Below are 23285 nucleotides of genomic sequence, written 5' to 3'. Positions count from 1 at the left end.
TAAACTTATTATAATTACCTTGTTGCAGAGCAAATACCCTTTCCATCTTATAAATATGGCACACTGAATTCCACCAAAAAGTATAATTTAATTTAGTATAATCTTTCCAATTCCCTGTAATCTGCTGAATGGCAACCCCTGTTAAAATTAATTCTTTATTCATTTTACATCTTACAACAAGTGTATCATAAAATAACATTTGAAGTTATACAATATCACTTGATTCTCTATCAATTTAACTTAAATTATAGTATTTAAACCCTCCCTATCCTATTAATTTATATATAGTTGCATATATCATATAACTAACTATTGTAAAGATTAATCTAATTTTATAATTGTGGAAAATGTGCACATCCGGGTGGGGGGTTGTTTTGGCATTTGTTAAGAAGTAAAGAAGGGTTGATTATAAGTATTTTTATGAGATGTTTTTAATTTGGAAGGGGATGGGAGAAAATAAGTCTTATCTTTCTTTTATTAAGTATATTGTGCTGTAATGATAATAATGTATGTAAATGCATCATTTGTTGTGCACAATTGAAGTTTCAAAAATGAATAAAGAATATTACAAAAAAAAAAAGATTTAATATACTGGGGAGACATTTCCAGTTCTCCACTCTCCCTTTTGGTCTGGCAACAGTATCACACACATTCACCAAAGTGATGGTTGTGGTAACGATGCATCTATGCAAGATGGGAATACAGGTGCAATGTGGTAAAAAAAAAGAAACAAATGATTTGGAAGAGTCTTTTGAACAGAAATTTATTAAGGAACTATACTTAACATTAGCAGTAGCCTGTCAATGGCCATGTTTTGCCCCCTCCAGGGAATGTATCAGGGGCTATAAGAATCATTTAGTGTATGAATATGTCATCACCTAAGTGAGAGATTTGTTCAAACTTCTGTGTAGTAGTAGCTGCAGCAAAAGCAGCAGCATTGTGTACCTTTTTACACTGATTATTTCCTGACAGATTTGCATGGCGACTTCATCAGTGTACATTGGGCTGTAGTAAACAGTCATCAATATCTTTGAGAGCACATTCCACAAAGAGATTTGCAGAGCTGCTACATGGTTCACATTTCATACCTTTACAAAGTTTTTTATAGAGTGGACATAGCAGTACAAAAGGATTCCACTTTTGAGTCCTTCAGTGTTAAAGGCAGGCTCATCTTTCCCATCCTAGATTCCAGGGACTGGAATACTTGTCAGGACTTGTATGACCTGTGCAACAGACGGGAAGATTAGGTTCTTACCTTGGTATTCTTCTTAATGTTAGCAGGGCATGTAAGTCCTGATGCTCCTCCATTTCAATGTCAAAGACATTACGCAGGCAAATAATTACAAGTATGTCCAGAACCTGAGATCCTCTCTTGCTAGTCAAGTATTATGAATCAAATGCCATGATATCATTAAAAATGCATTTGAGAGTATACAAGTTCCATTAATGTTAGTGCTGGTTGCACTCTGATAGATGGCCTGTTCGTTCCCCTTTGATTTATATGAACTATTTGGATTAACATTGTTTATTGTACTTGTTGCAGAGCAGAACAGAAGTGTCTTGTTGGGGAAGTTCGCTGTACCCTTCCTTATGTTTCCTATTGTAGTGGTTATCAAGTGCTTTGGTACAAACTGAAGAGGTGCAGAACAACCCATTAAGGAAGGAGGTGGAGATGAAGAAAAAGTGTCTGATTCCTTCTGCAATAGCTTGTGATTGGGGGAAATTAAGCCACTTGTCAGGACTAGTATGCCCTGCTAACTGAAAGATTATCAAGGTAAGAACCTAATTTTCCCGTAGCTCTTAGGCAGAGAGATGTAACAAATTCTCTCTCAAAAAACTGTATTAATGCAAGCACATGAATTGCCTTATTTATTAAGGAAATTTCTCTTAGAAATGTATGTTTGTCTGTTTGATGTAATATTTGGGGGTTGTTTTTTTGGAGGGTGAACCGCCAAAGACTGGATTGTGCAGTATAGAAATATATAAATAAATAATGAGTTAATGATACATAAAAATAATATGCTATTTTTTCAAAGATATTGCAGAAACTCTTCACTTTCTTCTTTGTGGTGCATCAAATGGCAGCTGCCAAGAACAGATTGATCTTGTTCCTCGAAGTCCTCAAGAACTTTATGAGCTTACTTCCCTTATCTGGTATGTTCTCATTTAATTTAATTTTTCTTGAATGATGAAGAAATACTTCCAATATATTTGTGGTTCTTGTTTATGTATCATGTTAGATTAATGCAGTAATGCCAGCAAAAATAACTCATCAAAAATTTAGATAGATTTTGTTCGTTCAGATTTTTATTTCATTCTATAGTAGGTGCTGGTGTGACATTTTTCCTATATAAACTTCAACATTGCTACATAAGCACATTATAGTTGCCATACTGGGACAGACCTAAGGTCCACAAAGTCCAGTATCCTGTTGCCAACGGTGGTCAACCCAGGTCACAAGTACCTGGCAAGATCCCAAAGAGTAAAACAGATTTTATGCTGCGTATCCTAGGAATACACAGTGAATTTCCCAAAGTCCACCTCAATAATGGCTTGGAACTTTTCTTTTAGGAACCAAACCATTTTAAAATCCTGTTTTCACCACTTTCTCTGGTTAAAAACAAGAGGGAAAAGAGGGATCATATCAGTGTGGAATACAAGTAAAGCAGAATTTGGCATGGAAGGACCCAGAGATCATTTTCAATCATAAGTATCTTTAAATAAAAAGCTTTTAATTTTATCTAAATTTTTCTCAGACCTTAATGTGGTAGTAACGAATTCCATACTGTAGGGGCTATTGTGGCAAATGAAGTTGCACTAAGTGTACTAACGATTTTTAAGGATGGGACATAAAAAAGGTGCTGAGAAGCAGATCGTAAAGTTCTTGGAGGATCATGAGGAATAAGGAACTTATGAATAAAAGAAGGTTCCTTGGAATTCATAGTTTTAAAGGAGATTAAGGCAATTTTATAAGTAATGCGATGGTGGATTGGTAGCCAGTGTGCACTTTTTAGCAATGGAGTGATGTCAAATTTTTTTCTTGTTATAATTTTTATGGCCGTGTTTTGTATTGTAGGCATCGGATGTGTGTCTTTGGCACTTACCTCTTACATGCTAAATAGGACTTGCCATGAGTTTTTAAAAAATAGTATATTTCTTTTTTTTTTTAATTCTTTATTCATTTTTACATATTACAACAACTTTCATATATCATTAAAAACATAACTTTTCAGCCACTACCTATATTCTATAATATTTTGAATATTATAAACTATTCCTAGTATATAAACAATTGATATCAAGTTAGAAAACCCTCCCTCCCCTTACAAAAGTTCCATTCCCAATACATCAAAAACAGTTAAATACTCTTATACATTATAGGATTTAATATTTATTACCCACCCACACCCCTCCATGTCAAATATCTTACTTTGGGAAAACGTTATTACTCATTACAAAAATCTGTTAATGGTCCCCAAATCTTCTAAAATTTACCAAAATATCCTCTTTGTGTTGCTATTGCGCGCTCCATTTTATATATATGACACACAGAATTCCACCAGAAACTATAATTTAATCTGCTATGATTTTTCCAATTGAATGTAATCTGTTGAATTGCAACTCCAGTCAATATAAATAAAAGTTTGTTATTATTTGACGAAATCTGACTCTTCGCTCTCATTGACATGTCAAATAAAATAGTATCATATGTCAAGGCTACCGGATTCTCTTAACATCCTATTGATTTGAGGCCAAATTGATTTCCAAAATACTAATACAAATGGACAATAGAATAAAAAAGTGATCTAATGTCCCAGCCTCAAGATGACAGTGCCAACATCTGTTAGACTTAGAGCTATCTAGTTTTTGTAAACGAACAGGGATCCAAAAAGCTCTATGCAAAAGAAAGAACCAAGTTTGTCTCATAGATGCAGACACTGTACATCTCATCCTCCAAGACCAAATTCGTGACCATTGAGACGCATTAATTTGATGCTTAATCTCAATGCTCCAAATGTCCCGAAGACCAGTTTTTGGTTTTTTTATTCACAAATCCAGATATTAATTTATACCACTGTGCGGCCTGGTGCCCCATGAAATCTACCTCATGTCAATCTCTGGAACCAACTCCCCCCTCAACTCAGATTACAGAACTCTTTAATGACATTCTGGAAAATGGTAAAGACCCTCCTCTTCAACTAAAGGTCACCCTCAGTCTACACCCTTCCCCTTAAGCCCCACCTCTACTCTTCCTTCTCCTTTCTAATCTTCCCCCTAATTCCTATATAGTCCTCTCTCAGCCTGTACTCAAATAACTTGTATTTAAACTACTTATATCTAAACTACTGCTCTTAATTTGCTGTATAGTCCCTGTATTTAAACTGCTGCACAGTCGTGTATGTCCAAACATTTAAATCTACTCAGCTCAAACAAATGGTACTAGAGCCCACTAGGGCCCAGGCCATCCTGGACCTGATACTTACGAACGGGGAAAGCGTCACGGAAGTCTTGGTGGGAGAAACGCTGGCAACCAGTGACCATAACATGGTATGGTTCAACCTTAGAAAGGGCTTCCCTAGATCACAAACAAAAACGAAGGTACTCAATTTCCGGGGCACTGACTTCGCAAGCATGGGCGAGTTCGTCCATCAGACGCTACAGGCTCTGGAAACAACGGATGATGTGGAAGCTATGTGGTCAACACTGAAAAGGACACTACACGAAGCAACTATCCGCTACATAAAATCGGTAAATAAACAACAAAGAAAGAAGAAACCCCGTTGGTTCACTGATGAGATCTCACACCTAGTCAAGGACAAGAAAAGAGCATTTCTTTCATACAAATGCACCGGGGAGAAAGAAGCTAAAATTGAATACAAGACAAGGTCTGCAGCGGTCAAAACAGCAGTCAGGGAGGCCAAACTTCGAGTGGAAGAAACTCTAGCAAAGAACATTAAGAAAGGGGACAAATCCTTCTTCAGGTATATTAGTGACAGGCAGAAGAACACAAATGGGATAGTACGTCTTAGAACAGCAGATGGGATTTATGTGGAAACAGATTCCGAAAAAGCCAAACTACTGAACGATTACTTCTGCTCAGTCTTTACCTGCGAGGCACCTGGACACGGGCCACAGCTGGAAGCAAAGCCAAGCAAGGAAGACCCATTTCAGAATCTTGGGTTCTCACCAGCTGATGTTTACAGCGAACTGTCAAGACTCAAGGTAAGCAAAGCCATGGGACCAGACAAATTGCACCCACGAGTTCTCAGGGAGCTGTGCGATGTCCTGGCGGAACCATTAACCATGCTCTTCAATCTCTCCCTAAGTACAGGGAGAGTCCCCCTGGACTGGAAAACAGCTAACGTCGTTCCTCTGCACAAAAAGGGTTGCAGAGCGGAGGCTGCAAATTACAGACCAGTGAGTCTCACATCAATAGTGTGTAAACTCATGGAAACACTACTTAAATGTAAATTAGACACGATTTTGGATGAGGGGAATCTAAGGGATCCTAGTCAACATGGATTCACTAAGGGTAGATCATGCCAATCCAATCTTATCAGCTTCTTTGATTGGGTAACAGGAAAGCTGGACTCGGGAGAGTCTCTGGACATAGTGTACTTAGACTTCAGTAAAGCTTTCGACAGCGTCCCACACCGTAGACTATTAAACAAGATGAAATCGATGGGGTTAGGCGAGACACTAATTGCATGGGTCAAAGATTGGCTGAGTGGAAGACGTCAGAGGGTGATGGTCAACGGCACCCTCTCTGAGACATCGGAGGTGACCAGCGGAGTGCCACAGGGCTCGGTCCTGGGTCCACTCCTTTTTAACATATTCATAAGAGACTTGACCCAAGGGCTTCAGGGTAAAGTAACTCTATTCGCTGATGACGCCAAACTATGTAATATAGTAAGTGAAAGCAATCTGCAGGATAGTATGACGCAGGATCTGCTTACGTTGGAAAACTGGTCCTCGACATGGCAGCTGGGCTTCAACGCTAAGAAATGTAAGGTTATGCATCTCGGTAGCAGAAATCCATGCAAACCTTACACCTTAAATGGAGAAACACTAGCTAGGACTTCAGAAGAAAGAGACTTGGGAATAATCATCAGTACAGACATGAAGGCCGCCAAACAAGTAGAGAAGGCCTCATCCAAAGCAAGGCAACTTATGGGATGTATCAATAGAAGCTTCGTTAGCCGCAAATCTGAAGTCATAATGCCACTGTACAGAACCATGGTGAGACCTCATCTGGAATACTGTGTGCAATTCTGGAGGCCACATTACCGTAAAGACGTGCTTAGAGTTGAGTCGGTTCAGCGGATGGCCACTAGGATGATCTCGGGGCTCAAGGGTCTCTCGTACGAAGAAAGACTAAACAAATTGCAGCTCTACACTCTAGAGGAGCGCAGGGAGAGGGGAGACATGATTGAGACATTTAAATACATCACGGGACGTGTCGAGGTGGAAGAAGACATCTTCTTTCTCAGGGGACCCTCGGTCACAAGGGGACATCCATTCAAACTCAGAGGAGGGAAATTCGATAGTGACATAAGGAAGTATTTCTTCACAGAAAGGGTTGTAGATCACTGGAACAAGCTTCCAGAGCAGGTGATCAAGGCCACCAGCGTTATTGACTTTAAGAATAAATGGGATGCCCTAGTAGGATCCTTACGAGGGTCGAGTTAAGGAACTAGGTCATTAGTACTCAGACTTAATGGGGTGGGTCAGTAGAGTGGGCAGACTTGATGGGCTATAGCCCTTTTCTGCCGTCATCTTTCTATGTTTCTATGTTTCTATGTTTCTACTGTATAATCTTGTATGTCCAATTACACTCCATTGTGAATGTTTACTTGTAGACTGTTCTGAGCTACTGGGAGGACGGGATAAAAATCTAAATAAATAAATAAATACCTTAAAGCATAAGAATTCCAAACTATATTGATTATTAAGAGTTTTCCATTCAGGGAAGCCCGCCTGAATGGCCTGCTTCAATTGTAACCATCTTAAACTTTGTGATTTGTTGAGACCAAATTTATGTTGCTATTGTGAAAACTCAAGCAGCTTACCATTAGATATTACATCTTCCAATGTACGTATTCCTGCCAGCATCCAATGCTTCCAGATAATTTTAAAACCGCCAATTTTGATCTTGGAGTTAAGCCAAATCGTTTGTTTTTTTGATTTATTTATCGGAATAGGAGTTAGACTATTTACATATCGTATAGTATATTTCTGAAAACAGTATGTGAGGTTCTGATATTTTTGGTCAGGTGTTAGACATTGAACTCATATTCTACTGATTTGTTGTCCATTAGGCTATAAATGAGGTGCCACGTATTTGCTTCAACACACTTTTATCAGTATTGCTAGGAGAATGACTCATGTCCCTACATAAAACAAGCTTAGCGGCAATTGTATGGTCTTAGTGGAAGTTTTTTTGCCAATGATGTGGGTGGAGGAGGCTTGAGCATTTATGCCCTGCCTAAACAAACCTGAGGCTTTTTCTTCTGTTCAGACAATACTCTCAGCTGATTAGTGGAGCATAGTATTTATTGATATTTATATATTTATCCACTTCACTTTTTTGTTTGTTTTTTTTTGTCCATTAGAGGTAAATTGCACCCTCCTAGTTAACAGAGCTTCTCTTAGATGGGGTTGGAGGTTTAATTTTTGGGGGAGCATGTGTTTCTGGGGAGGGAACATCAGTAACCTACATAGAGTTGCAAAATCCACATAATATGTAGAAATAAACAAAAAAACAAAGGAAATAGGGCAATACCTTTTTTATTGTACTAACTCAATGCATTTTATGATGAGCTTTCGAAAGTAACCCTTCAAAAGCTTATTATAAAATGCATTGAATTAGTTCAATAAAAAAGGTTTATTTCTTTTGTTTTTGTCTTATTTCTATATATTACCTTAGAAAGTGGACTAACATGGCCACCACACCATTTCACTGAAAATCCACATTGGTACTACTGTACTACAGCTGATCTTTTTGCTTATTTCCAAATTACAATTATGTTCTAGCCATTGGTTGCTTTTTTCAGCTAGGCATTAAACTGTACAGACATTTTTGACACAGCATCTGTTTTATTATCTCAAGGTTAGATAAGGCTGTACAAAAGCTAAAACAAGGCAAAGATTATACTTGCACTTTAGAAACTTTTCACACACTACTATGTTCTGATTATTGGTGTTAAATGAGAAGACAGTGGGGAGTAGTGCTGCCCGGTTCAGGAAAACAAATTTCGATTCGATTCAGCCTATTGAATTGGTTTTTCGATTCGATTCGATTTTCCTTCCCAATTGGTGTTGTTTTTTTTTTTTTTTTGTTTTTTTTCAAACATCCTGGTGGGTTTATTTTATAGCCTCTTCACCCCCTTTGCCTTCTCCTAACCACACTGGTGCTGTGGTGTAAACAAAATCAACAAACAAAAAAGACTTTTCCTCTCTCTATTAAATCCTAGCTCTTGTTTGCGGTCTAACACCAGCTCTGGCAGGCTACACGTTTCAAATCTGACATGTAATCACAAAAAAGAAAATAAAATTATTTTTCCTACCTTTTGTTGTCTGGTCATTATTCAAATCTTGTTGGTCCCAGGCTCTGGTTGTCTTCTGATAACTTGCTTGCCAGGGTTTTCTTCTTTATTCTTTCTCCGTGCTAACCATCCACCTGCCATTTCTGTCCTTTGGCATCTTTACTTTTTTCGTCTCCCTCCACAGATCCACCTTATCTTAACTACCTTTTCATCCAGCATCTCTCCCTCCTTCCCCACCACCCCAGGGTCCACCATCTCTCCCTTTCTTTTCTCAACTACCCTCCTATCCAATATCTCTATCCTCCCTCCATACAATCCCTTGTGTCCAACTTCTCTCCCTTTCTGTTCTTTCCCTCCCTAAATCCCATTGTCCATCATCTTTCTTCTTCTCCTCTATTTTTAGACCCATTATTTCTTCCCCCCCCCAAAGTCCAGCATATGCACGTCTCTTTGAACCCCCCTTCCCTCACTCCTTCCGTGTACTACACCAGGGCCCCCTCCCTTGAAGGTCTGTCCCCCCCTGAAAGCCTGCACCCCACCCCTGAAGGCTGGCCTGTTTCCCCCTTGAAGGGTGGCCTGTTTCCCCCTTGAAGGGTGGCCTGTTTCCCCCTTGAAGGCCTGTCTTCCCCCCCTTGAAGGCTGGCCTGTTCCCCCCCTTGCAGGCTTGTCTTCCCCCCCTTGAAGGCTTGTCTTCCCCCCCCTTGAAGGCCTGTCTTCCCCCCCTTAAAGGCCTGCATCCCACCCCTGAAGGCCTGCCTGTCTTGCCTGTTCCCCACTAAAGGCCTGTCTCCCCCTTGAAGGCTTGTCCCCCCCCTTGAAGGCTTGTGTCCCCCCTTAAAGGCCTGAATCCCACCCCTGAAGGCCTGCCTGTCTGTTCCCCCCTTGAAGGGCTGCCTGCCTGTTCCCCCCTAATGGCTTGCCTGCCTGTTCCCCCCTAATGGCTTGCCTGCCTGTCCCACCCCCCATACCGAAGGACTACTCACCCCCCATCCCCCCCGGAAGGCCTGCGAGTTCCCCCTGGCCTCCCACTGGTGTCTGGCTTCCCCCCTGGCCTTCCTGCACGGTTTACCTTTGAAGAGCATCCTGCACAGAAGATCGCGGTGTTAGCGATGTTTGCAAATTGCTTCGGAGCTGTTTCCTCTGCCGTGGTCCCGCCCCTCCTCTGATGTCAGAGGAGGGGCGGGACCGCGGCAGAGGAAACAGCTCCGAAGCTGTTTGCAAACATCGCTAACACTGCGATCTTCTGTGCAGGATGCTCTTCAAAGGTAAACGGGTGCGGGGAAGCCAGACGCCAAGGGGGAGCGAAGCGGACGCTGGGGGGGGGGTTTACCAGACAGCAGCACTTCGCGACTTACCCTCCCCCTCGCCCTCTAAAACAGGTGTGGCAGCGGACGGCCAACAAGAGCAGCACTGCCGCTCCTGCTTTAGGGGGCGAGGGGGGAGGGTCAGCTGAATTGGGAAGCCGATTTTTTGTAATTTTAAATCGATTCAAATCGATTCACCCGAAGTGAATCAGTGAACCAATTCGAATCGTGAATCGGGCAACACTAGTGGGGAGGTTAGGGTGAGTGAGGTATGGAAGAAGGGGTAGTGTGGGATGTGATAGGGAGGGGAATGCAGTATGACTAAGTAGACTTAGGTTAGGGTGTCTGTAAGATACCACACCTGTCCAAATACATTGTATTGTATGGAAAGAGTTTGGGTTTGGGGAATGGATTCTATGTAATGTTGATATACAGTCAAACCTCGGTTTGCGAGTAAACCGGTTTGTGAGTGTTTTGCAAGACGAGCAAAACATTCAGCAAACTTTTGACTCGCAACTGAGTGTTGACTCGATTTACAAGCACCCCCCAATAACCGGCATTGCTCCCTCCTACTCGCAAAGGCCTCCTCGCTCCAACCGCCCCCCCCCCCCGCCCGAACAACTTAAACTTACCCTCCCCCCTGTCTAGCACAGGCACAGATTGTGTGCCTAGAAGATCTTCTGGCTTCTGTCTGTCTGCCTTGAGCATGCATCTGCGCATGCTCATGGACTTCTAATTCTCCCTCTCGCCGACAATCTAGACGGGGTGTGTGTGGGGGGGGGGTAAGTTTAAGTTGTTCGGGCGGGGGGGCGTTGCCGGTTGGAGCAAGGGGGCCTTTGCGAGCGGAAGGGAACGATGCCGGTTATCGGGGGGTGGGGGGTGGGAACGTATCAAAGCGAGTTTCCATTATTTTCTATTTGATAAACGAGCATTTTGGATTACGAGCATGCTCCTGGAATGGATTATGCTCGTAATCCAAGCTATCACTGTATATTGTTTCTCAGACTGTTGTGTTATTTTGTTAGTGCTGTTTCTCAATAAAAAAAATTAACATAAAAGAAAAAAATGATAAATGCATTGCCCCCACCCTCTCACACACAGTATTTTTGTTGTTGAAAGCAGCCTGTAGCTATGGAGTCCCATATGTGAAAATATTTATCCTACTCATCCTCAGAGAAAATAAAGCTAGGTACCTATAGCAGGTGTTCTTCAAAGCAGGACATATAGTAAATCCTCATTACTCTCTTATCTCCCTAAAGAAAGTGGCATTATTCCTCTAGTTTATAATGGATTGAAGAGGTCCCATGCAATAGTGGCCAGACAGAAAGCTGTAGGCCTGCTCGAAGAGTTACTAGAGTAAGTGCTTCCTGCTCAATTGGTGCCGTCATCCCATATATGAGGACAGAGAATACCTACTACAAGTAATTTATTTTTAAAGCAGATCTTGTTTCTTAAATTGCATGCAGGTATACATGCATGAAAAGTGGGTGCATCACATAGTTTTCATTGCATAGAGCAGAGTTGCAATGTATGTGCATAGTATTAAAATAAACATTTACACTTCAGTGCAAGTATCAATTTGGTTACTATTACAGATAATTTCATGTTTTGTTTCATAAAATAATATTGGGATTTATATTGCCATTATAAAATAAGCACCATTTGGACATGTCACATATGCACCCTGATTTGAAATTGACCCCCAATGGTTTATTTTTTCCATTTCTTTATTAATTTTTTCATCTTGCATCAAGTGTACAATATTATATCAGTTGAATCATATACATCACTTGAAATTCTTTCCTATTATTATCTTCAATACATATATTAAGCCCCACCCCCACCCTCCCTTTCCACAAATATTGTAAATCAAGCATATCATACATGTAATATATTCAAAATATTGATTAAACCAATAATATAGCAATATATACCCCCTTTCCCATTATTATAATTATACTTTTAGTGTAAAAAGGTGTCTAATCATTACAATATGTTTCAGTGGCCCCCAAATTTTTTTAAAATTATTATAATTCCCTTTTTGTATGGCATTTGTTCTTTCTATTTTGTATATATGACATAACAAATTCCACCAGAAGGTGTAATTAAGTCTGGTGTAATTTTTCCAATTTCTGGTGATATGTTAAATGGCAACTCTTGTCATTATTAATAAAAGTTTATTATTGCTAGATGAAATTTGACTTTTTATTCTCATGGACGTTCCATATAGAATTGTATCATATGATAGAGCTACTACATGGTTTTCTAATAAACAATTAATTTGGGACCAAATTGATTTCCAAAAAGCCATGATACAGGGACAAAAATATTTTAAATGATCTAGAGTCCCTGCTTCCAGATTTCAGTGCCAGCATCTATTAGACTTGGAGCTATCCAACTTCTGTAATCTAACTGGGGTCCAAAATGCTCTATGTAACAAAAAGAACTAAGTTTGCCTCATAGATGCAGACACTGTACATCTCATTCTCCAAGACCAAATTTGTGGCCATTGAGATGCAGAAATTTGATGCTTAATCTCAATGTTCCAAATGTCTCTAAGACCAGTCTTTGGTTTTTTATTCATAAATCCAGATATCAGTTTATACCACTGTGCGGCCTGGTGTCCCAAGAAATCCGCCTGAAAGCATAGGAATTCCAGACTATACTAATTACTAAGATTTTTCCATTCAGGGAACCTCCTGAATAGCCTGCTTCAGCTGCAACCATTTAAAACTTTGTGATTTGTTTAGACCATATTTATGTTGCAACTGTGAAAAATCAAGCAGTTTACCATTTGAAATAACATCATTTAAAGTTCTTATACCTGCGATAATCCAATACTTCCATATGATTTTAAAATCGCCAATTTGAATCTTGGAGTTTAGCCAAATAGATTGACCCCCAATTGTTAATATTAAGTTTTAATTTTAAACTAGTTAAAAATATCCTAGGACAAGCAGGCAGCATATTTTTACATGTGGGTGATGTCATCCACGGAGCCCTGTAGAGACAGTGGTAAAAGTATGCTTGTACTTTAAGTTTTTAGAAACTTCGCAACTGCCTGCACTGTGCATGCGCGAGTGCCTTCCTGCCTGATGCCAGCTTGCGGTACCTCAGTTCTTCATTTTCCGTGCAGTGAAGAAGAGCTGTTTTTCTGGACTATGTCCAATGCACGTTGCCTTCCTGTCAATGTTCTATTTTTGGCCTTTGGCTTTCTTTCTTGTTTTCTTTTATATCCTCCTTTGGTCTGTGTAAAAAGAAAACCAACAACAACCCAACAACAAAACCCAAAATATTTCCCCTTTTTTTTTTAATACGTACCTCAGTCGGGCCTTTTGGCTCTTTTTTTTTTTTTTCTTCTTCTTACCTCAGCGTTTTTTTTCTCCTCAGTTATCATCATTGAATTTGACCTCGCCCCCAAGATTTTTCCGTCCATGTGTAAACCTTCGAGCAGTTTTTAAAAAAATGATGTCAGTGCCAGCACCTTATCTCAATCACCGATCTACACAATTGGTGTTTGCAGTGTTTGGGTCCTGAACATCAAGTAGACAGTTGCACTCATTGTTCTACCTTGAAGAAACGTTTGTTGAAGGCTCATCTTATCCAGCAGGAGAAGCTGTTTGGCTCTACCATGGATTCCAGTGGCAAATCCAAGCCTTCTGTACCGTCAGTATCAGCATTGGATGTGATTCCTGCATCGGGCAAGCTTGCTAAGAAACCATTCTCTTCCCAGCAAGCATCACAGGCATCTATGGCATTGAGTCCTTCGATGCAGGTCAAACGATGCCATCACTCTCCTTCAGTCCATCACTCTCCTTCAGTGCAAGCATCCACATGGGGGTCTCCCACCCCTCGACACCCTGCTGCACCGATGGTACCAGCTGTTGAGCCAAGGATACCAGTGCACATCTTCATGGAACAACTCAATGAGTTTTTCCGGAGGTGAGATCAGTGATATGTTTAAGTTACACTCAACACCTGTGCTTACATCGACTCCCTCGGTACCAGCACAGCCTAAGCATAGCATTCTGAGGCCACATGGTACCAGGTCTACATTGAGACGCTGTTCTACTGCCTATCGGCACTCTTCATCTAGACGACGCTCTCCATTGAGACATCAATCCTCTTTATCAAAATATTGAGTTCTGCATCGAAGCATAGAGGCTCTACATCAAAATATTGACATTCTCAATCGCAACATCTACATCACATTCTTCCAAAAGATTCTCACGTTGCTCACCCTCATCCTCCTCATTGAATCGATACCAGTGTCGTCGAGGAAACTGTTCTTGACAATCTCACCGGTCTCCTCAACCTAGGAAATCTTCTTCCTACAGAGAATCCAGAAGGGTTCCAGAAGTTGATTCTTACCTCTCCTGTCACCATAAGAGTGGATCTGAGGAAAGCTACTGAAACATTGACGTTCTCAATCGCAACATCTACATCACATGCTTCCAAAAGATTCTCGCGTTGCTCATCCTCCTCCTCCTCATTGAATCGATACCAGTATCGTCGAGGAAACTTCTTGACAATCTCACCGGTCTCCTCAACCTAGAAAATCTTCTTCCTACAGAGAATCCAGAAGGGTTCCAGAAGTTGATTCTTACCTCTTCTGTCACCATACTGATACTGAGTATGAGCCTATATTATCTGCTCCTGAATCATATGCTATCCCTTCAGATCCATCTCCTCCTAGAAGAAAATCTCCTCTTGATAAATTTTCATGTACTAAGTATGTTAGACAGTTGGAGAAAGCTCTACCTGTTAAATTGGAAGCTAACATTGAGCCCAGAGTGGAACTCCTTGATGCAGTGGTTTTTGACCCCCCCCCCCCCTAAAGAGCTTCTTAAGTTGCCTTAACACAATCTCCTCAAAGAAGCACTTTTTAAAAACTGGGAGACTCCTCCTTCTGTCACTATAGCTCATAGAAAGATTGACTCACTCTACAGAATAATATCTTGTACTGGCTTTGACAAACCACAACTACCACATCAATTATTACTTGTTGAATCGACCCTTAGAAATCCTCAAGCTCCAGGGTTTATGCTACTGCGCCCAAGAGGGCGTGAGGGTCGTTCTATGGATAAATTTGGTTGCCATCTTTACCAGAACTCTGTTGGCAACTGAGTTCTTAATTACAACTTCTCTGTCTTTTTATCTTAAACATCTCATAAAGAAGTTGACTGATTTTGAGCAGAAGATTTTCAGCAGACTATTCAGGCTACTTCAAACACGCATCTGCCACGTCTGTTGCTATGAGGTGTTTTGCTTGGCTGCGAGTCTCTGACATGGATATTAATTTTCAATATCCCTTGTCTCAGTGAAGAACTCTTCAGCCACAGGATAGAAGCTGCTACTCAAAACCTTACTCAGTATGAGCACAATTGGAATTCTTTAACAAGATATAAAACTAAGGCTCAGCCATCTAAGCCGCCTCAAAAATCTACTTCTTATTCCTATAAGAGACAGTATCCAAAACATTCTCTTCCTCTAAGCCTCCACCACAGAAGAGACAGAAGCAACAGAGACCTCAGAAGCCCCAGTCTTCAGCTCCTCAAAAGCCAGCTCAGGCTTTCCTCGTTCTCAGCCCCATTGGAGGTTGACGTCAGTTGTATCATTGGCGCTGGACTCTCATTACTACGGACTTCGGGGTCCTCAATCATCAAGGTGGGTTACTTTTTCCATTTTATAACCATTCCCCCAGACCATCCTCCAAGAAAGTCCTATTTCACATCTCAACAGTCCCTTCTTCAGGAAATCGAAGCTCTACTTCAACTAAATGCCATAGAAGTAGTTCCCCCTTCTCAGAAAAATCAGGTGTTCTACTCCAGGTATTTCCTAATTCCAAAGAAGACAGGTTTTCGTCCAATTCTTGACCTCCGAGCCTTAAATAAATATCTAGTCAAAGAGAAGTTTTGTATGCTATCTTTAGGGACCCTATACCCACTTCTAGAACGAAATGATTAGCTATTCTCTCTAGACCTCAAAGAGGCCTACACACACATCCATACATCCTTGTCACAGAAAGTTTCTGCATTTTCAGATAGCTCATCAAGTTTCAAGTTTATTAGGTTTTTATATACCACCTAGCAAGGTTATATCTAAGCGGTTTTACACTTTCAGTACAAAGTTCTGCCCTTCGGCCTCACTTCTTCTCCAAGAGTATTCACCAAGTGCCTAATGGTCGTGGCAGCAACCCTAAGTACTCATGGGTTTCAAATGTTTCCATATCTAGATGATTGGCTCTTCAAGTAGTCCACTCAGCAACACAGTTGATAACTTTTCTTCAGACTCTAGGGTTCGAAGTCAACTTCCCCAAGTCGCTGCTTCACACTTCTCAACTACTTCAATTCATAGGAGCCCTACTCGACACCACTCATCTACAGGCGTTTCTACCTCAACAAAGACAAGATATCTTACTTCATCTTTGCAATCAAGTCTCCACTCTGCACACCATTTCAGCAAGACAGGTGATGTGACTTGTAGGTCACATGGCAACCACAGTTCATGTTACCCCCTTCACATGACTTCAGATCAGCTCAGTGGACACTAGCATCTCAATGGTCTCAAGCTCTTGATCCCTTATTCTGAAGGATCACAGTCACCTCACTCTTCGTCAATCCCTTCAGTGGTGGTTGGTTCTGAGAAATTGTTCCAGGGGTCTGCTGTTTCATGTCCTCCCACATCATAGCAACATAGTAACATAGTAAATGATGGCAGATAAAGATCTGAACGGTCCACCCAGTCTGCCCATTAGTAATACCCATTAAAAATACATGGTTAAATTAACTTGTCTCTTCATTGATATTTCTGGGTCATAAACTATAAAGTCCACCTGATATTGTCCTAGATCCAAATGCTGAAGTTGCTATCCAAGCTCACTCTATCCCAGGGGTAGGGAACTCCGGTGCTCGAGAGCCGTATTCCAGTTGGCTTTTCAGGATTTCCCCAATGAATATGCATGAAATCTATTTGCATGCACTGCTTTCAATGCATATTCATTGGGGAAATCCTGAAAACCTGACTGGAATATGGCTCTCAAGGACCGGAGTTCCCTACCCCTGCTCTAGCCTAACCAACCATCCTGTTTTTCAGGATATCTACCATAAAGTCTGACAAGTAACATCCTCATGTTCCAAGTTAGTGGAGATCCTATTGATGCCCTCCCCTGACCATTCTACACCAAATGTGCTCATGGACACGTCCATGTATATTTGGGGGTCTCACCTGGATGGTCTCAGAACTCAAGGTTGGTGGTCTGATCAAGAAAAGACATGCCACATCAACCCATTAGAGCTGCAGGCAATTCGAAATGTTCTAAAAAACCTTTCAAGAGAGTCTTTATAACCAAGTCCTCCTTGTTCGAATAGACAATCAAGTAGCAATGTATTTTATCAACAAACAAGAAGGAATAGGCTCTCATCCTCTGTCAGGAGGCTGAGCACATTTGGAACTGGGCAATTGCAAGACACACATTCCTCAAGGCCATCTATGTTCAAGGGAAACAGAATACTCTAGCCGACAAGCTCAGCAGATTTCTTCGGCAGCACGAGTGGATTATCAACTCCAAAGTATTGTACCACATCTTCTCACTGTGGGAGATTCCTCAGATAGACCTGTTTGTGTCTCCCCACAACCACAAATTGCCTCAATTCTGCTACTGACAGTACTGTTGTCATCATCTCAAAGCAGATGCCTTTCTTCTGGATTAGAAGAACAGGTTCCTCAATGCATTTCCACCAATCCCTCTCATTCTCAAGATTTTAGTCAAGCTGAAGCGCGAATCATTGTGGCTGATTTTCCCTTCTTCAGCTGAGTTCCAGTGATCCAATTCCTTTACAGATCTTTCCATGGATCTCTTTTACATCCCAATCTGCAATCTCTGCACCTAACAGCTTGGTACCTCTCTGTCTGAATTCAGCAGATTTTAATCTTTCTGACTCGGTACAAACTAGTTTAGCTGCTTCCAGAAAGCCTTCTACTCAGCAATGCTATTGGCAGAAAAGGACATGCTTCAGTTTATGGTGTACTCTCCATGACCAAGATGCTTCCTTCAGTGTTGGATTATCTTCTCCATTTATCCAATTCTGGACTGAAAACCACTTCAATCAGAGTTCACCTCCGTGCTATTAGTGCTTTCCATGCTCCTGAGAACAATCAATCTCTGGCCACTCATCCTCTTGTTTCCGGGTTTAAGAAAGGTCTTTTCAACTCCAAACCTCCGCTCCGCTCCAGTTGTCTGGGATTTTAATGTAGTTTTCACCAGTAGTTTGCCACCTTTTGAACAACTGGCATCTTTTCAACTGAAGATTCTTTCTTGGAAAATGGCCTTCTTGATTTCTATCACTTCTGCTCGTCGAGTGAGTGAGCTTCAAGCATTGGTTTCCGAACCACCGTACACAGTATTTTTATCATGACAAGGTGGTTCTCAGGACCCATCCTAAATTTCTCCCAAAAATAGTCACGGAATTTCACCTAAATCAATCCGTTGTGCTTCCAGTTTTTTCCCCCAAAAGCCTCATTCTCATCCAGGAGAAACAGCTTTTCATTCATTGGCTTACTACAAACAAAGAACTAAGCCACACAGGACATCACCTCAACTGTTTATCTCTTTTGATCCTAACAGATTGGGCCGGCCAGTAACCAAGAGAACTATTTCCACATGGCTAGTGACTTGTATTTCCTTCTGCTATGCTCAGGCTGGGCTGCAGCTCAAGGATTGCATTACAGCACGCAAGGTCCGAGCTATGGCGGTATCAGTAGTTTTCTTCTACTCCCATTGATGAAATTTGAAAAGCAGCTACTTGGTCCTCAATTAACACATTCACATCTCATTGCCGTATAGAATCCTATTTCAGATGCTATGGTCATTTTGGCCAAGCAGTATTACAAAATTTATTTTCTTCTTAATGGCAAACTCTCCCTCCATCCCATTACAGTAAGCTAGAGAGTCCCACATGTGAGAATATGCTGCCTGCTTGTCTTAGGATAAAGCACAGTTACTTAATGTAACAGGTGTTATCCAGAGACAGCAGGCAGATATTCTCACATCCCTCCCATTTTCCCTGGTTGGCTTCTTAGCTTGCTTACGGAACTGAGGTACCGTGAGCTGGTGTCGGGCAGGAAGCCACTCACGTATGTGTGGTTTGGGCAGTCGTGAAATTTCTAAAAATATAAAGTGCAAGCATACTTTTACCACTCTCTGTACTGGGCTTCGTGGTTGACATCACCCGCATGTGAGAATATCTGCCTGCTATCCCCGGATAACACCTTTTATGGTAAGCTAAAGAAAATACTCAGCTAAAGAAAATACTTTTGCAACTCTGCTTAACTAACAGACTAACAAATACTGAAGCCATGACTTTGTATTTTTCAGTGAGCTGATGCCATGTTTACCTAAAGAAGGCATTTTTGCTGTGGATACCATGTTAAAGAAAGGAAATACACAAAACACAGATGGTGCAATATGGCAGTGGCGAGATGACAGGGGTTTATGGCATCCCTATAGCAGGATTGATAGTCGAATGATTGAGGTACCAATTTTAATACATATTTTAAATTTGTGCATGCTTTTGATTTTCAGTTAATCCATTGAGTACATGTTTTTGCTAACTCAAAACATTAAGTTTCATCATTTATCTGCCTACAGTTTTCAGTGTTAATATTTTCTCTTACAAGTTGAGCTGGCTGGCTGTAGCCCCTCCCATTCAAGCACTCAGGAAGGACTGCAAATTCATCTCTCCATCTCCCATCTCTCTTGCTTCCTACCTCTAGCCCCTCCCCTGCTGCTTATGTCTAGCCCCTCCCAAGCAAGCATGCAGGTAATCTCATTAGACTTGCTATCTTATCTATTTAAGCTAAATCCTCTAGGGGTAGCACCCTTTCAAACTGGGCCTCTGCCCTGAATGGCCACCTCTGTCTTCCAGCAACTGGTTAGTCACATACAGTAAGCTTTTCTGTCCTTGTCTGCTCTCTTCTCTCTTGGCCCTCTTCCCCTTTGGTCCAGGTTGCACATTAAAATAATTTATTTCCTTTGCTTTGTTTCAGGAAGGACCGCAAATTCACCTCTCCATCCCATCCTCATCTCTCTTGCTGCCTACCTCTATCCCCTCCCCCACTGCTTCTGGCTGGCTGGCTGGCTGTTGCCCCTCCCAAGCAAGCACTTAGGTGACCTCACTATCCTTGCTTTCTATTTAAACTAACCCCTCTCTGGTCAGTGTGAGCCGCTGGTGCATGACAGGAGCGAGTGCTCCTTTGTGTGCCTCCTGAGTGCACCTCCTTATTCTACTTCACTTCATTTCTGTTTCCATTCTCTATTCCTCTCCTTATGGCTCCAATTCACTTTCTGCTTCTCATTCTCACTCTCCCCAATCTCGCTCCCTTTCCCTCTTCTCTCTAGACCACAAGTACTCACTATCTCTCTGATTTTCCTATCCCCTCAACTTCCATCTTGTCATCTACCTTATTCTCCGTTCTCAAGCTTAAACATTCTCTCCCTTCCATTCATCCATCTCTTTTCTCTTTGAGCTCTCCCCTTATTTGTTATTGCCGTCATTATTCCCCTTTGTTTCAGCGCACTCTCCTACTCATTCTTCTGCTCACCGCTTGGGATGTCCATCCCAATCCTGGCCCTCCTTGCCAACTGCTTCCCAATGTGTGTAACCGCCCTGACCTAATACCTATCTTTCTCCTTCAGTCATCTCTCCCTTTCTCCTGTGCACTGTGGAATGTTCACTCTGCCTCCAACAAACTGCCCTGCATTCATGACCTCATTTTCTATGTTTCTATGTCTCCCAGTCCCTCCTCCTGCTTGCTCTGAGACATGTATTAGTTCTGAGGACTTCACTGTCCTCTAACAGCTGCTGCCCTCTTATGGTGGCTACCACTTCTCCCATATTGCACATCCTATTGGTCGAGGTGCAAGTGTTGGGCTTCTTTTCTTTCGTTCTTGCAGATTCTAACTTCTCCCACCTCAATCACACAGCTGTTCCTCATTTAAAGTCCACTTTGTCTTCCCATTCATTCCTCTACCTCTCTGAATAGCGGCCAATTATCGTCCCCACCCAAAAAAAAAAAGTCCCCTTCCTCCTTTCTCACTGAATTTGACTCCTGACTTTCTGCCTTCCGTGATTCATCTTCTTCCTCCCTCCTTCTTGAGGATTTTAACATTACTACTACAACTACTACTAATCACTTATATATAGCACTGAAAGGCATATGCAGTGCTGTACATTTTGATATTTATTGATGGTCCCTTCTCGGAAGAGCTTACAATCTAACTTGGACAGACAGACATGACATATAGAGTTGGGTATGCAGAACACAAGGTGAGAGGAGTTAGGAGTTGAAAGCAGTCTTGAAGAGTGGCTTTCAACTGGGCCTTGAACACTGCTAAAGCCCGCTGTAGGGATTCAGGTAGCTTTGTTCCAAGCATACAGCGCAGCAAGGCAGAAGGTACAGAGTGTGAAGTTGACAGTTGAAGAGAAAGGCACAGATAGGAGGGACTTACCAGCTGAGCGGAGCTCACAAGGGGGGGGGGGGGGAGATAAGCAAAGAAAGATAGTGAGGGGCAGTTGAGTGATTGCATTTGTAGGTCAGTAAGAGGAGTTTGAATTGTATTCAGAAATGGATGGGAAGCCAATGAGATGACTTGAGGAGAGATGTAACGTGAGTATAGCGGATCTCCTGGAATATGAGTTGTGCATATTTTGGACGGATTGGAAGGGAGCGAGATGGCTAAGTGGAAGGCCTGAGAGTAGCGAGTTGCAGTAGTCTAAATGCGAGGTGATGAGGGCATGGATAAATGTTTTGGTAGTGTGCCTTGATCTTGTTTTCTTCTCCAGCTGCTCTTTCTGTTACGTCCCTTCCAGATTCCATACGCTAGGTGTTCATTCCCAACCCGCAGCCCTGGTATTGCAAAAATCCCCCTAGTGGTAAAATCAATTTTCAGTTTCTGCAAGGAGTCTGGGCAGAAGTCTTTTGCTGTTGCTCTGCTTCTGTTATTTTTTTGATTAAAGTTCAGTTAAACCTCATTTCTTGGTGGCTTCAGTGCCTTGAGACCCCTCCCCTGTGATCTAAACTAAACCTTAGGTTTGTATACCGCGCCATCTCCGCAAGCGCAGAGCTCGGCACGGTTTACAGAAGTTAAGAGGAAAGGAACTACAATGAAGGGATATAGGAGTGGGACTAAGAAGATAGAGAGGGACCGGGTGCTAGAGAACGGGAGGTGATTAGATTTTTGAAAAGAGCAAAGTTTTCAAGTGTTTGCGGAAGGATTGGAAGGAGCTTAAATTTCTGAGCGGGGATGAGAGGTTGTTCCAGAGTTCTGTGGTTCTAAAGGGGAGGGATGTTCCAAGTTTTCCTGCGCGGGATATACCTTTTATAGAGGGGAAAGATAGTTTCAGTTTTTGGGAGGGTCTAGTGGAGTGTGGGTTTGAGGAATTCCAAAAGAGTGGGATAACGGGAGGAAGGACACCATGTAGGATCTTGAAGGATAAGCAGGCACATTTATAGAGGACTCTGGAGTATACTGGGAGCCAGTGAAGCTTGGAGAGAAGTGGGGAGACGTGATCAAACTTGCCTTTTGCGAAAATAAGCTTGGCTGCGGTGTTCTGAATTAGCTGAAGTCTATGGAGGTTTTTCTTAGTTAGGCTTATATAGATGGAGTTGCAGTAGTCCAGTCTAGAGAGGATGGTGGATTGAACGAGGACAGCGAAGTGAGAATGATGAAAGCAGGATCTCACTTTCCTCAACATATGAAGGCTAAAGAAGCATTTTTTTACCAAGGAGTTGAGGTGATCATTGAAGGAGAGAGAGGAGTCTATGACGATGCCTAGGACTTTGCTTGAAAACTCAAGCTGAAGAGTGGGGCCGGACGGTAGTGGGATGGAGGTGGGTAAATGATCTAAAATTGGGCCGAGCCAAAGTAGTTTTGTTTTGGACTCATTCAGTTTCATTTGTACAGATTGGGCCCAGGATTGGAGATTCGTTATACATGTGGATATGTTCTCAGCAAAGTTAGAGAGGTTCGAGTCGGTCTCGAGGAAGATGAGGATGTCATCAGCGTAGGAGTAGAGAGTTTCTAGGGGGGGATAGATGAAGGAGTTTCAGAGAGGACATGTAGATGTTGAAAAGGATAGGGGAGAGGGGTGAGCCTTGCGGGACTCCACATTTCGGCTTCCAGGGGGGGGGGATGAGGTACCGTTTGTGTTAACGGTGTAGGAGTGGAAGCGTAGGAATTTCGAGAACCAATCTAGGACTGTGGAGCTTATGCCTATTTCGGAGAGTTGGAAGATTAGGATGTCGTGGTGGACGACATCGAAGGCTGCGTTGAGGTCGAATTGTAGGAGAACAGCAAATTTGTTGCGAGAATGGAGTTGTTGCACCTTAGAGATTAGTGAGGCCAAGAGGGATTCGGTGCTGAAGTTGGGTCTGA

At 42.0% G+C, this 23285-nt stretch overlaps 1 protein-coding gene across 10 annotated transcripts in view; it reads left to right on the top strand.

The window, feature by feature from the left end:
• The window catches only part of TRIP12 (thyroid hormone receptor interactor 12), a 448602-nt gene that overhangs the window by 160373 nt on the left and 264944 nt on the right, over positions 1–23285 (top strand). For all 10 annotated transcript variants that reach the window (XM_033958326.1, XM_033958328.1, XM_033958334.1 and 7 more), the window contains exons 18-19: positions 2037–2154; positions 19227–19383. In XM_033958326.1, coding sequence (XP_033814217.1) covers positions 2037–2154; positions 19227–19383 — 275 coding nt within the window. The remainder of the gene's footprint in view (positions 1–2036; positions 2155–19226; positions 19384–23285) is intronic.

Source organism: Geotrypetes seraphini, chromosome 9 (assembly GCF_902459505.1).
Source record: "Geotrypetes seraphini chromosome 9, aGeoSer1.1, whole genome shotgun sequence".
In the NCBI taxonomy this organism is placed as follows: domain Eukaryota; kingdom Metazoa; phylum Chordata; class Amphibia; order Gymnophiona; family Dermophiidae; genus Geotrypetes; species Geotrypetes seraphini.
This window is presented reverse-complemented; position numbering and strand designations above follow the sequence as displayed.